General features: G+C 46.1%; 1 protein-coding gene across 1 annotated transcript; it reads right to left on the bottom strand.

The window, feature by feature from the left end:
* Positions 1-9,747: 9,747 nt before the first annotated feature.
* On the bottom strand, positions 9,748-11,283 carry LOC123824236 (germ cell-less protein-like 1). The gene has a single exon (XM_045847364.1). The coding sequence runs from the start codon at positions 11,281-11,283 to the stop codon at positions 9,748-9,750; it is 1,536 nt and encodes a 511-aa protein (XP_045703320.1).
* Between the last annotated feature and the right edge of the window lie 831 nt (positions 11,284-12,114).

Here is a 12,114-nt window from a genome sequence, read left to right as displayed (position 1 = left end):
AGCAAGTATATTATGTTTAGTTTTAGTTCACATTTCAAACGGAATGGGCATATTTGAAAAATCAAGGATTTTAGGCGTCTGCTGCATTATACTAAAAAACGCCATGGCCTGGGAACCCCTGTCTCTTGACAGGTGCCTCTTGCTCTTGGTCTTAGGTTGCTAGACCCTGAACAGCACACGCTAGCTTAGTAAACATTTTGTCAGTGCTCCTCAGGCAGGGGACTTGGAGGAAGTGCTCAAAATCTCACCGTGCTTCAAGAAATCGCACGAGCTTTCTCCCACCCAGGGATAGTCAGTCCCCATCAGGCACTGCTGTCTGGTAAGTTCCCCAGACTTTTCCAGCAGTCAACACATTCAGGTGTCTCTTATTCAGGGAGCCATGGAAGGCCAGCCAAAAGGACCCCTATGCTGGCAAGTCAAATACTGTATTCAATGTGTGTGCCTTCTTTTAGATCAGACTCCAGGCTGAATATTCACATTTGAATAGGTTAAAGTTTATAAGTAGGCATCTGCATTGGACTCCAAAAGCTACAGCCTAGGACTCCCAGCTTCTCCCAGCACCTACCGGTTGTTCCTGGTCACCATGATACCAGGTGACATGGACATCTGTGATACTCATTCTGACGGTGATCTCCCTGGCAGCTTTGCCTCCCAGTAGGGAAGCTAGGGGCGGTCCCTAACCACTTGCACAGACTGGAAAGTTGGAGGAAGCGTTCCCCAACTCGGGGATGGTCGGTTCACAATTTCAAATGCTCTGGGTTAGGTTCAGGCTTCTCCAGCGTTCAAAACTGTCCAGATGTCTCTTTTGAAAAGAACCATGCCCCCACCGGCAGAAAGGCTCTGCCCTAGCAAGGCAAGGATGTTAACTCTGTTTAGCTCAGACTTCAGAGGGATTACACACATTTGAATAGATTAAGACTATTAATTAGGAATCTGCGTTGTACCAGAAAAGCCAGAGCCTGAAACCCTCTGCCTCTCCTGATGTCTGTTGTTTATGTTCCCAGCTAGCCTTACCCAAGGCAGCCCCACACTTGCAGCGGTCAGTCTGTCAGCTTGCCTGTGGCAGCTGGTGTCCTCCAAGTAGGTAACTTAGGGGTGGGCCCCAAGCACTCACACCTCATTCACAGGTCCATGGAGCCTTCTGTCCCCCGGGGATAGTCAGTCTACCTCACGGCATTCCTGCAAGTTCTTAGGCTTCACCCACAGGCACCTTTTACTGAGAGAACCATGGGAGGCCAGTTGAAAGGCCATGTTTTTGAGCAGGAAAACATTTAACTTCATTTAGCTTATCCTTCAGGGGGAATATGCACATTTGAATAGGTTAAGGCTTTTTAGGCGGCTCCTGTATTGTACGAAAAGAGCCAGTGCCTTGAACCCCAGGCAGCTCTCAACACACCTGCTTCTTGTTACTGGAGACAATTAGCCTTACCCTAGGCCACAGGTGGCAAATACAAGGCCCGGGGCTGAATCCGGCCCTCCACTGTGTTTTATCTGGCCACCTTGTTTCTACCCTGGGGCAGCACTGAGCTCTTGCTTAACTGTTAAGGAGTAGTTACATTTGATACAGTCCTGAAATTATATTTGGCCCTTTGAAGGCAACTGAGAGGCTGATGTGGCCCCTGGTGAAAATGAGTTTGACACCCCTGCCTTAGGCGATACACACATGTCCAGTAAGCACCCTGTCACTAAACCTCTGATAGCTGGTGAGCTCTAGGCAGGGAGCTTAGAGTGGTTCTTTTTAAAAAAAAAAAATCACTGAATTTATTGGGGTGACATTGCTTAATAAAATTACAGAGGTTTCAGGTGTACACTTCTAAAATCCATCATGTGTATATTGTTTTGTGTGTTCGTCATCCCAAGTCTCCTTCTATCACCATTTATCGCCCTATCCCAGCTTCTACCTTTCCCCAGTAATCATACCTCCTCTCCCTCTGGTAATCATCACATTGGTGTCTGTGTCTATGAGGGTTTGTTTGTTTTTTTTTTTTTGCTTAATCCTTTCACCTTTTTCACCCAGCCCCCAACCTCCCTCTGCTCTGACACTGTCAGTCTGTTCTCTAAGAGTCCGTTTCTGTTTCGTTCGTGAGTTCAATTTGTCCATTAGATTCCACACATGAGTGAGATCACAAGGTATTTGTCTTTCTCTGAGAGGCTTATCTCACTTACCACGATGCTCTCCAGCATGGATGCACTTGGAATGGTTCTTAACTACTGGCACTGTCTTCCATGTGGGAGAGATCCTCCCTTCACTTATATGGAGTTTCTATTTGAAAGTTTGGCCAAGTCAGGTCTTAAGCGTCTCTAGCATTTAGGATGTCCAGGTGTCTTCTATTAAGATGAATATGCCAGGCCAGCAAAAATATCCTGCCCTTACAAGGCAAGGATGTTACCTTTATTTTTAGCTCATATTTCAATGGGAATATGCTCATTTGAATCAATTCATCCTTTCATTTCGGCATCTACACTGTGCTTGAAAAGTCATAACCTGGGAACCCCAGCTTCTGCTGACATCTGCATCTTGTTCTCCGTCCTGGGTTGCCTGACTCAAGGTAGCACAGGCATGCACAGTTCACATTTCATGCACGATTCTCTGGCAGCTGGTGTTTTCCAGGTAGGGGAGACAGGGGTGGTTTAAAAAAACTGGCACAACTCCCAGGAATTGTGGGAGATTTACCCCACCCAGAAATAGGCCCCATTTAGAAGTGTTATGTGGTCAAGTCCCAGGCTTCTCCAGCAGTCTAGATATTCAGGTGTCCCTTACTTAGGGCACCAAGGAGGCCAGCTGAAAGGCCTTGCCCTGGCAAGTCAAAAATGTTTACCTTTTTCAAAGCTCACACTTCAGAGGGAACATGTGCATTTGAGTAGCTTGGGCATCTGCACTGGACTGCAAAAACCAGGGCCTGGGACTCCCGGCCTTTCCTGACCCCTGCCTCTTGTTCCTGATCCTGGTTAACATGATCCCAGGCAATACACACATGCGTAGACACACATTTTGTTGGTGATTCCCTGGCAGCTGGTGCCCTGCAGACAGCCACTGCCCAACTCCCTGCACAGCCTATAAAGGCAGAGGGAGCCCACCCCAACACAGGGGTGGCCAGTCCCCATTTAAATGTGCTCCATGTTTAGGTACCAGGCTTCTCCAGCAGTCAAAACTTTCAGGTGTCTCTTATTAAGAGAAACATGTCTTGCCAGGCAAAAGACCCTGCCATGGCAAGGCAAGGCAAGGATATTGCCTTATTTTAGCTCGCTTCAAAGGGAACATCTACATTTTAATAGATTAAGCCTAACTTGTGACTCTGAACTGTGCTGGAAAACCGAGAACTTAAAACACGCAGCATCTTCTAACAACACCTGACTCGTGCTTATGTTCCCCAGTAGCTTGACTTAAAGAGGCACCCACGTGCCCAGTAATTAGTCAGTTTGCCGCTGTCAGCCAGTGTGTTACAAGCAGGGAAGTTGGGGCAGCCCTCAACTGCTTACACTGCGTCCAGAGGTCCTTGGAGCCTTCCCCAACCCTATGATGGTCAGTCCTTATTTGGATGGATGTTCAGCAAGTCTCCAGGTTTGTTGGGATAGCTGAGTACAAAGGAAAACAGGTGGGTGATGTGTTGTGTCTAACATAACTCTATTCGATGTGGAAATGCTCAGAACTTAAGGTCCCTCCACAGAGAAGGAGGAAGACGAATAGAGTGTTTCTCTAATATTCTGGCTCCTGGTGTTGCACTAGACAACAGAGTGAGCAAAATATTATGGGCTCCTGAAAAAAGAAAGAAAGGAACCACTACATTTCTCTAATTAGAAACACTCACACAAGTCCAGAACAGAAACATTTATAGAAAAGTCAGAGGGGCTCCCAGAATGTCAAGCTGTGCTGGTGAGTGGAGTTCTTTACATGGAAAAGCAAGTCCATAAAGACTGTGACAAAAAGCTGTTTCTTCAAATGTGCAGACATCAGCGTTAAGCTGCAACAAATACAAAAACCAGGGAAACATGGAACAGTTAAAAGAAAAAACCTTCAGTAACAAACCTTAAAGAAAATAGAAATTAAAGAAAGTAGATCTATAAATTATCTGATAAAATTTTAAAAATTATTTGTTTTAATAAAGCTCAATATGTTACAAAATAACAGATACTCATTAAATAAAATTACACAATACATGAACAAAATGAGAGTATCAGCTAAGAGATACATATTATGAAAAAGAATACAAATTCTTGATTTGAAAAGGACAAAAATGAACTGAAAATTCATGAGAAACTTCAAAAACAGGCTTAATGTTCAGAAAAAAGATATCAAACTTAAAGATATTATTGGAAAGTATCCAACCAGAGGCAAAAAAGAAAAAAGAATGAAAAAGAGAGAACAAAATATATGGGAGATACAGCATACTGTCAAAAATATATACACATTATAGAGGCACCAGAAAAAGAAAACTGGCAGAAAGATTCTATAAGAAAATAATGACTGAAAAAATCCCAGATCAGTAGAGAAAAATGGACATTCAGACTCATGGAGCCCAAAAGAATTGAAATAGAATGGACTTAAAGAAGGCTATGTGGGATTTAATACAAATTAATTGTGAGGTCATACAAAGAGAATTTTTAAAGCATCAAGAAAAAGTGATTCATCATTTGCTAAGGTGCCCCTATAAGCTGCAGAGTAGGTGGAAGCTACACTCACCTGCTCCCGGCCCCAAATCAAATTTACAACTAAATTATAGAGCAATCAACCTGAATAACCAATTGAAGCCTAGCTGAACTGAAATATTATAACCAAGGATTTACAGAAGAAGCCATGTAGAGGCTAGTAAAAAGGGTGGAGATGCAGAAAGAGCTGCCCCCTGTACCCAGGTGCAGCAGCTGAGAAGCTGGAGGGATAAGTCAGCTGCAAAACCCCCTCCGCCACGAGCATGTGGTCTCAATCCCACACAGAGATCCCCAGCCCAGAGCAACAGAGATGGGAAGAGGAGCAGGCATAGCATCTGGTGGTGAAAATCAGTGGGGATTTAGTCCACCTGGGAGAGAAGGGCGTCTGCTGGAGCCCCAGACACCACCTCACCTCCCCAGTTACTGGCATAGGTAGTTAGCTAGTCATTAATAAAGAGGGGACGCAAAGGGAATCAGGCCCTGAGCTTACTAAACTAAGGAGCTAAATAGAATATATAATAAACTGGAAAGCTGAATCAGTTGTCAGGACAGTGTTCCATTAAGCTTGATTTAGTAGGAAGCTATAGCATTTACAGACTCATTCAGACGCTCCAGGAGACCACAGCTGAAGAGTCTTGATCCTACAAGCAGGCAGGAAAGCCTCCCAGGGGTGCTTCCAGCTGGGTATTGTATTATTGGAGGGAGGAGGAGGAGAAATTCCTCCACTGAGCACATGCGCAGTAGAAACCAGGTGACGTGACAGAAAGTTTGGACATGTACAATAGAAGTCCAGATGGGCAAGAGGAGGAGCTTCTACATTCAGGCATGTGCAGTAGAAGCAAAAATGGTGACATGAAAGGGTGGACTCTAGCCTTGGAAAACCTAGGGAAAGAATCAGATTGGATAGGGGGCACAGAACCCTGGTGGGTCCAGGAAATGTTAAGGGGAGGGCCCAACTCAAGCCCAGAAAAAGACAGGAAGTGGGTTGGATTATTTGAAAGGCACCTTGCTCAGGACCAAGAACCAAGGAAATATGTGCAGGGTTATTAGGAGTCTCCGAGCAGCTGCTGCTAGAGTCTGCCCATCCATTACATCCCCAAGGGTGTATTATTTCACTTCACTCCAATAAGATCTTACCGCTATGTTTAAACTTCTTCATGCATGTGCCCTTTAAAATTCCTTTCTCGAGACACAGCGAAAGAGCCCACTTTCACTGGCAGTACAGTGACAAGCACCACTATTGTTACAGTACCAGCCTGGGAGTGCACTGCTCAGTCCACTGACTGCTGGCAAGGCCACTCTGCTGTGCTCGGGTGCTGCAGAGGGGTCTGCTGGCTGCACCCTGTAGTGACGTTTAGGGTGCTCTTTTTCTTTGGAGGCTCTTGGCAGAGACTCAGACAGTGACTAAACTGTGTGGTGTTGGAAAGGGGACCGGCCTTCCTCACCTTGAGTGCAGAGCCAGTGCCCTTCCCTGCCATCCGGCTGAATCACTTGGCCAGTGCAGGCCTGCTGAGTTCAGCCGTGTAGGCAGAACAGACCTAACACACATCATAGGACATTCCATCTGACAAGAGCAGAATACACATTCTACTCAAGTGCACATGGAACATTATCCAGAAGAGAACATATGATAGGACCCATAACAGGTCTTAGAGAATTTTTTAATTATTTATTTATGTATTTAACTTATTTATTTTTATTGAATTTTTTCCATTACCACTTATTCCCCTCATACCCCACCCCACAATCACCACACTGTTGACCATATCCCTGAGTCTATTTTCCTTTTTGTTTGACCCCTCCACCCCTAATCCCCAACAGCTGTCATCCTGCTCTCTATGAGTCTGCCTCTATTTTCCTTGTTAGTTCAGTTTATTCATTAGATTCCTAATGGAATTTATTGGGGTGACATTGGTTAATAAAACTACATAGGTTTCAGGTGTACAAGTCTACAATATATCATCTTATACTGTAATGTGTGTTCACCACCCCAACTCATCTCCTTCCATTACCGTTTATCCTCCCATAACCTCTTCTACCTCCCCTCACACCCATTCCCCTCTAGTAATCACCATGCTGGGTGTTTTACTTTATTGTTATTGTTTACACCATTACAGATGTCCTGATTCCCTACCCACTTTGCCCATTTCCTCTACACCTCCACCCCTCTTCCATCTGGCCATCACCACACTGTTGTCTGTGTCTATGGGTAATGCATATATGTTCTTTGGCTAATCTTTTCACCTTCTTTTATCCAGCCCCCCTCCCCCACTCCCCTCTGAGATCTGTAGTCTGTTCCACGTATCCATGTCTCTGTTTCTATTTTGTTCGTTATTTTATTTTGTTCATTAGATTCCATGTGTAAGTGAGAGCATATGGTATTTGCCTTTCACTGACTGGCTTATCTCACTTATTGAAATCATAACAAGCATCTTTCCATCAGTGTTAGGAAACTAGATATCAACATGAGGAAAGCTGAATAAACTGTAAATATGTGGAAACAACAACACACACCTAAACGGCCACTTTATCAAAGAAGAAATAGAAAGGGAAATCACAGATTATCTCAAACAATTTAAAATGAAAACACAATATATTAAAACCTATGGGATGCTGTAAAAGCAGTACTGAGAGGAAAGTTTATAGTCCTAAATGCATGTATGAGAAAGCTCACAAGCAATCAACCTAACTTAATGCCTCAAGGAACTAGAAAACCAAGAACGCATTAAAGCCAAAGTTAGCAGAAGCAAGAAAATAATAAAAATCAGAGTGGACGTAAATGAAATAGAGACCAGGAAAACAATAGAAAGTCAATGAAACTAAGAGCTGGGTAGCCAAAAAGATAAACAGAAATGACAGGCCTTTAGCAAGACAAACTAAAAAAAAAAAAAAAGGGCAAGACAAATAAAATCAGAAATGAAAGAGGAGAAATTACAACTGACACTACAGAAATGCATGGTATCATAAGAGACTACTATGAACATTTATACACCAACAAATTAGATTACGTGGAAGAAATAGATAAGTTCCTAGAGTCATCCACCCTACTGACACTGACCCATGAAGAAATAGAAAGTCTAAGCAGACCAATAACGAATAAGGAGATCTGTATCCAGAAAAGACACTGGCATTTGGGCTGCCTGTCACTACCAAATCCAATAAGCAATGACAGCAATTGAATCTTTTATGGGCACTTTATTCAGATGGCCGGCGATCCTGAGAAGATGGTGGGTTCATACCCTAACAAACCATCTTCCCTTCTCTTTCCTGGCCAGATCTTTTATAAGGGGGTGGGGGAGGACAAATGAGGTATGGTGAGGGCTTTGAGATTCAGAAGCTGCAACATTCCTGTCCTGGGCAGTTAGCTGTTTCCAAGGGGGAGGGGTGGTCATCTGCTCTTCCTGGAATGAAGGTTCAGATGTCTCTAGGTGGTAATCTCTAGCTGTGCCCCAGGAGGTCGGCTGTTTTTCCCAGGAGCCAGGATGGGCCTTATCTGTAGCTTCTGAAACAAAAACTTTAACATACATATTATTTGCTAGGCTCATAACTTTTTACCTTAAGCTAAAATTTTCCAAGTCTTGAGTCCCCTATCAGATCGAATCACTAATCAAAACCACCCAACAGAGAAACCTTCAATAGACTACTTCACTTGTGAATTTTAACAAACATTAAAAGAAAAATTAATGCCACTCTTTCTCAACTCTTCCAAAAGCTTGAAGAGGAGGAAACACTTTCAGACTCTCTTTACAGGGGAGCATTACCCTGATACCAAAACCAGCTAAGGACACTACAAGCAAAGAAAACTATAGACCAAAATCCCTGATAAACATAGATACAAAGACTCTCAACAAAATACTAGAAAACTGAACTAATGGACTCGTTAAAACATTTATCTACCATGACTAAGTGGAATTTATCCCTGGGAAGAATGGTTCAACTGATGAGGGTTCAACTCCTCAACATTGGTTCTGGCAATGATCTTTGGATATGAAAACAAAAGCATAAACAGCCAAAGAAAAAAAAATCAACCTGTAGGACTACATCAGCCTTGAAAGCTTCTGCACTGAAAATAAAATGATTAACCTACAAAATGAGATATTTGCAAACCATGCATGAAAATGGATTAACATCCAAAATTTATAAAGAACTCATGCAACCCAATAACAACAACAATGAAAAGAAGTGGTCGGGTTTAATAATGGGCAGAGGAACTAAATGGACACATTTCCAAAAAAGTATGCAAATGGTTAACAGGCACATGAAAAGGTGCCCAACATGACTAACCATCAGGGAAATGCAAATCAAAAGTCACAATGAGCTACCACCTAACACTGATAAAAGTGGTTATTATCAACAAGATCAGTGATAACAAGTGTGGGTGAGGATGTGGAGCAAAGCAAACCCTTGTGCCCTGTTGGTGAGAGTGTAAACGGCTTCAGCCATCAGGGTAAACAGTGTGGAGTTTCCTCAAAAACTTAAAAAGACACTCTTCACTTGAAGAATGATCAACAAACAAAAGGAAGACCATAAGTGGAGGCTGGAGGAGTTCGCAGAGTGAGAGACCACAGAAAGCAACTACCGCACTCAGTGGCAGGAAATGGGAAGGGGGAGCAATCCAAAAGGAGCCAGTGGTGGTGGTGGTCATGGGTGGGGCAGGGCAGCTCTACACGCAACAAATCAAAGAGAAGTCAAAGTATTCCTTTAACATTTATTTCATCAAACTAAAGGCAAAGAATTAAGCTAAGACTAGTAGAGTAGGTAGGCTCAGAGTTTCTCTGTAAAGTCAATTGGTCTTTTTTTCTCAGAAATAATGCAGGGTCAGGAAAGGGGGTCGATGTATCTTAAACCAGGAGGAGGAGTTGCCACATGAGCAGCATGAATGAGTTCTGCAGGTATTTGGGGGCTTCAAAATGCATCTTCTTCCTAAGTGCCAGTAAACAGTCTCAAACTTTACAAACCACAGGTCAACAAAGCCTCTGACAGTTGGTCACCAGAGATGGGCAAGGCCAGTTGATCCCAAAGAGGGAACTGGCACCTCCAGCAAGCTGGGGCTGCCTTGCCCAGGGTGAGCAGCTCAGCTCTCTGAGCTTTTGCAGATTCTCACTCTGAGCTGCGCCCCTCTCTGGGGATGTACAGGAAGTTACAGGCCACATATATGGGGAAGACCACATCTTGGTCCTCCAGGTTCATTACCTCCAGCTCTTCATCTCTTCCCAGGGAAAGTACTTGGTATTCTGTGCTCTTCCTGAAGGTGGCTCTTCCAGTGGTGTCCAAGGAAACCACACACAGGCGGAAGGCAACCTTTCTCTGCCACAGTAAGCTGACCCCGAGGCCATGGGACTTGTTCTTGGCGCTGCGCTTGAAGATGATTCGCCGGTTGGCGTAGCACACCACTAGGTCCCAGCCGAAGTTGAAGCCGACCCACCGCCAGCTGCACCGCACTTCCTTAGGGAGATGGTGTCCGCACCGCATGCTGTTCCCGGGTAAGTTGCGCACATGGACGTCGGTGGGCCCAACCCCCTTGCTTTGCTCGGCCTGGACCAGGGCAAGCCACTGGTCTTTGTATACTGGGGTCAGCCACGCGGCCGGAATCAGCGCATCCTGGTCAATGATGCGTGCTGACTGTAGGTCACAGATGATGTAGGCCAGTCGCAGATTCTGGAACACTGGCACGAACACTCTGCCCTCCTGGGTTTCCAGGAAAGGGGTGCCTCCCGACTCCCTCTTGGACCTGGCAAGCCACAGGTTGGCGTCGGGCAATAAGGCTCTGCGGGAGCCGCTCCATCCCGGCTGCAGCTGCAAGTACATCCACTTTTTCAGCATGGCGTACACATCCATCTCCACTTCCATCACTAAGAGCTCTGAAGAGGCAATGAGCTCTTTCATGACATCCGGGCTTAGTTGTCTCAGTAATACCTCATCACTGCGGTGAGTCATCAGATTGTCCAGCAGCCACTGGAAGCACAGGGTCCTGATGTTTGGAAGGCCGTAGCTCTCAGCAGAGTAGTAGTAGCTGCATACGGTGTAGACAGTGACAGTCTCCTTCATGACCTCCCCACACTGCCGAATCAGCTCGTCCAGCTGCAGCATGCTGGCCGTGGCCAGGATGGGCACTACGTGCCTGGGTGGAATGTATACAGGGCTTTGGTACAGGGAGCCTAAAGCCTCGTGCAGGGCCTTACGGTCAATGTTCTCGTCAGGCATCTGCAAGTCTATGGTATTCATGGTTGCCTCCCTCCACGCACCACTGAACATGCTCGCAAAGTATCCAGACTGGCACAAGTAGGCCTTGTGCAAGTTCCACACCTCCCCTAGTGCACGGATCTGCACATCGCTGCCTTCCCCCATGAGGAAGAGTTTCTCATAAACGGAACCTGAAATGCCTCTGGCGCGCTTCCGGAGGCGCCCTACCGTGGGAGGCCCTCCTGAGTCCGTCTTCCGTTTGAAGCCGCCCTGACTGGTGGAGGGTCCGGCCTCTTCACTCTCTTCCTCCACTTCGTCACCCGCTGCTGCAGCTGCCCCAGCCACCTCGGCCACCTCGGCCACCTCAGCCACCTCCTCCCCACCGGCTCCTGGCTGGTCTGGGGCATGTCTTCCCCGGCGCCGCCACGGCATCCGACTGCTTATTATTCCCATGGCCTGTAGGTACCACCAAAGCACGTACCACAGACAGACCCTCTGTCACTTCTTCGTGGCTTTCCCCGGCACAGGTTCAGCCCAGAGTGCTTCTGGGTACAGCGGACGGACGTCAGTCTGCTGTCCCGCCCCCTAGGAACCCACGCGAGAGCTCACGGGACCAGGAAGACCACGCTGCGTGCATGTCCTCCTGGGGCTGTGACTCTGGCGCCCCCTTCATGTCCTGGTGGTTTTATATCTGCCCAGGGAGACCACGCTGCATGCATGTCCTCCTGGGGCTGTGACTCTGGCGCCCCCTTCATGTCGTGGTGGTATTATATTCGCCCGGTGGGTGCATTTCCGTGTCCTTTCAAGAACACAACTCCCATCGGCCCACCTAAATATTGCGTGAACATTCGGGGAGGGATTGTATATTTGTCCTTCATGGAAACACAAGCTTCATTCATTCAGGGAATAGTGATAGAGCATCCAGTGTGAGCCCGGGTTTGTGCCGGGCACTGGGAGTGTGAAGACAAGCACAACTTAGTCAGGTTCACGGTGAACCGACTTCACGTAACAATGACTAGAATCCCCTCGGAAATTTGGGTAACTCTGGGAGCATGGAGGAAAGATGTCAGGGCCGTGTCCTGGAGAGGCACTGGCTGAGTCATGGGGGGTTGGTCAGGCAGCTGAAGCGGAACACCGACCTTCACTCTGTGACTTTAAAAGAGACCTACACCTCTTTCAGGCTCAATTTCCCCAAGCACAAGGAACTAAGAGGTTTCAAAGCCAGTCAATGTGCAAAGTTCCTTCCTGGAATGACACCTGGATGCCAGCTTTGTCCTCCAGGCA

This window comes from Phyllostomus hastatus, unplaced genomic scaffold, assembly GCF_019186645.2.
Source record: "Phyllostomus hastatus isolate PE091 unplaced genomic scaffold, TTU_PhHast_1.1 phas_contig_551, whole genome shotgun sequence".
Classification (NCBI taxonomy): domain Eukaryota; kingdom Metazoa; phylum Chordata; class Mammalia; order Chiroptera; family Phyllostomidae; genus Phyllostomus; species Phyllostomus hastatus.
This window is presented reverse-complemented; position numbering and strand designations above follow the sequence as displayed.

Excerpts from the sequence above, each read along its gene's own strand:
- LOC123824236 (XM_045847364.1), bottom strand. The coding sequence starts at position 11,283 with ATGGGAATAATAAGCAGTCGGATGCCGTGGCGGCGCCGGGGAAGACAT.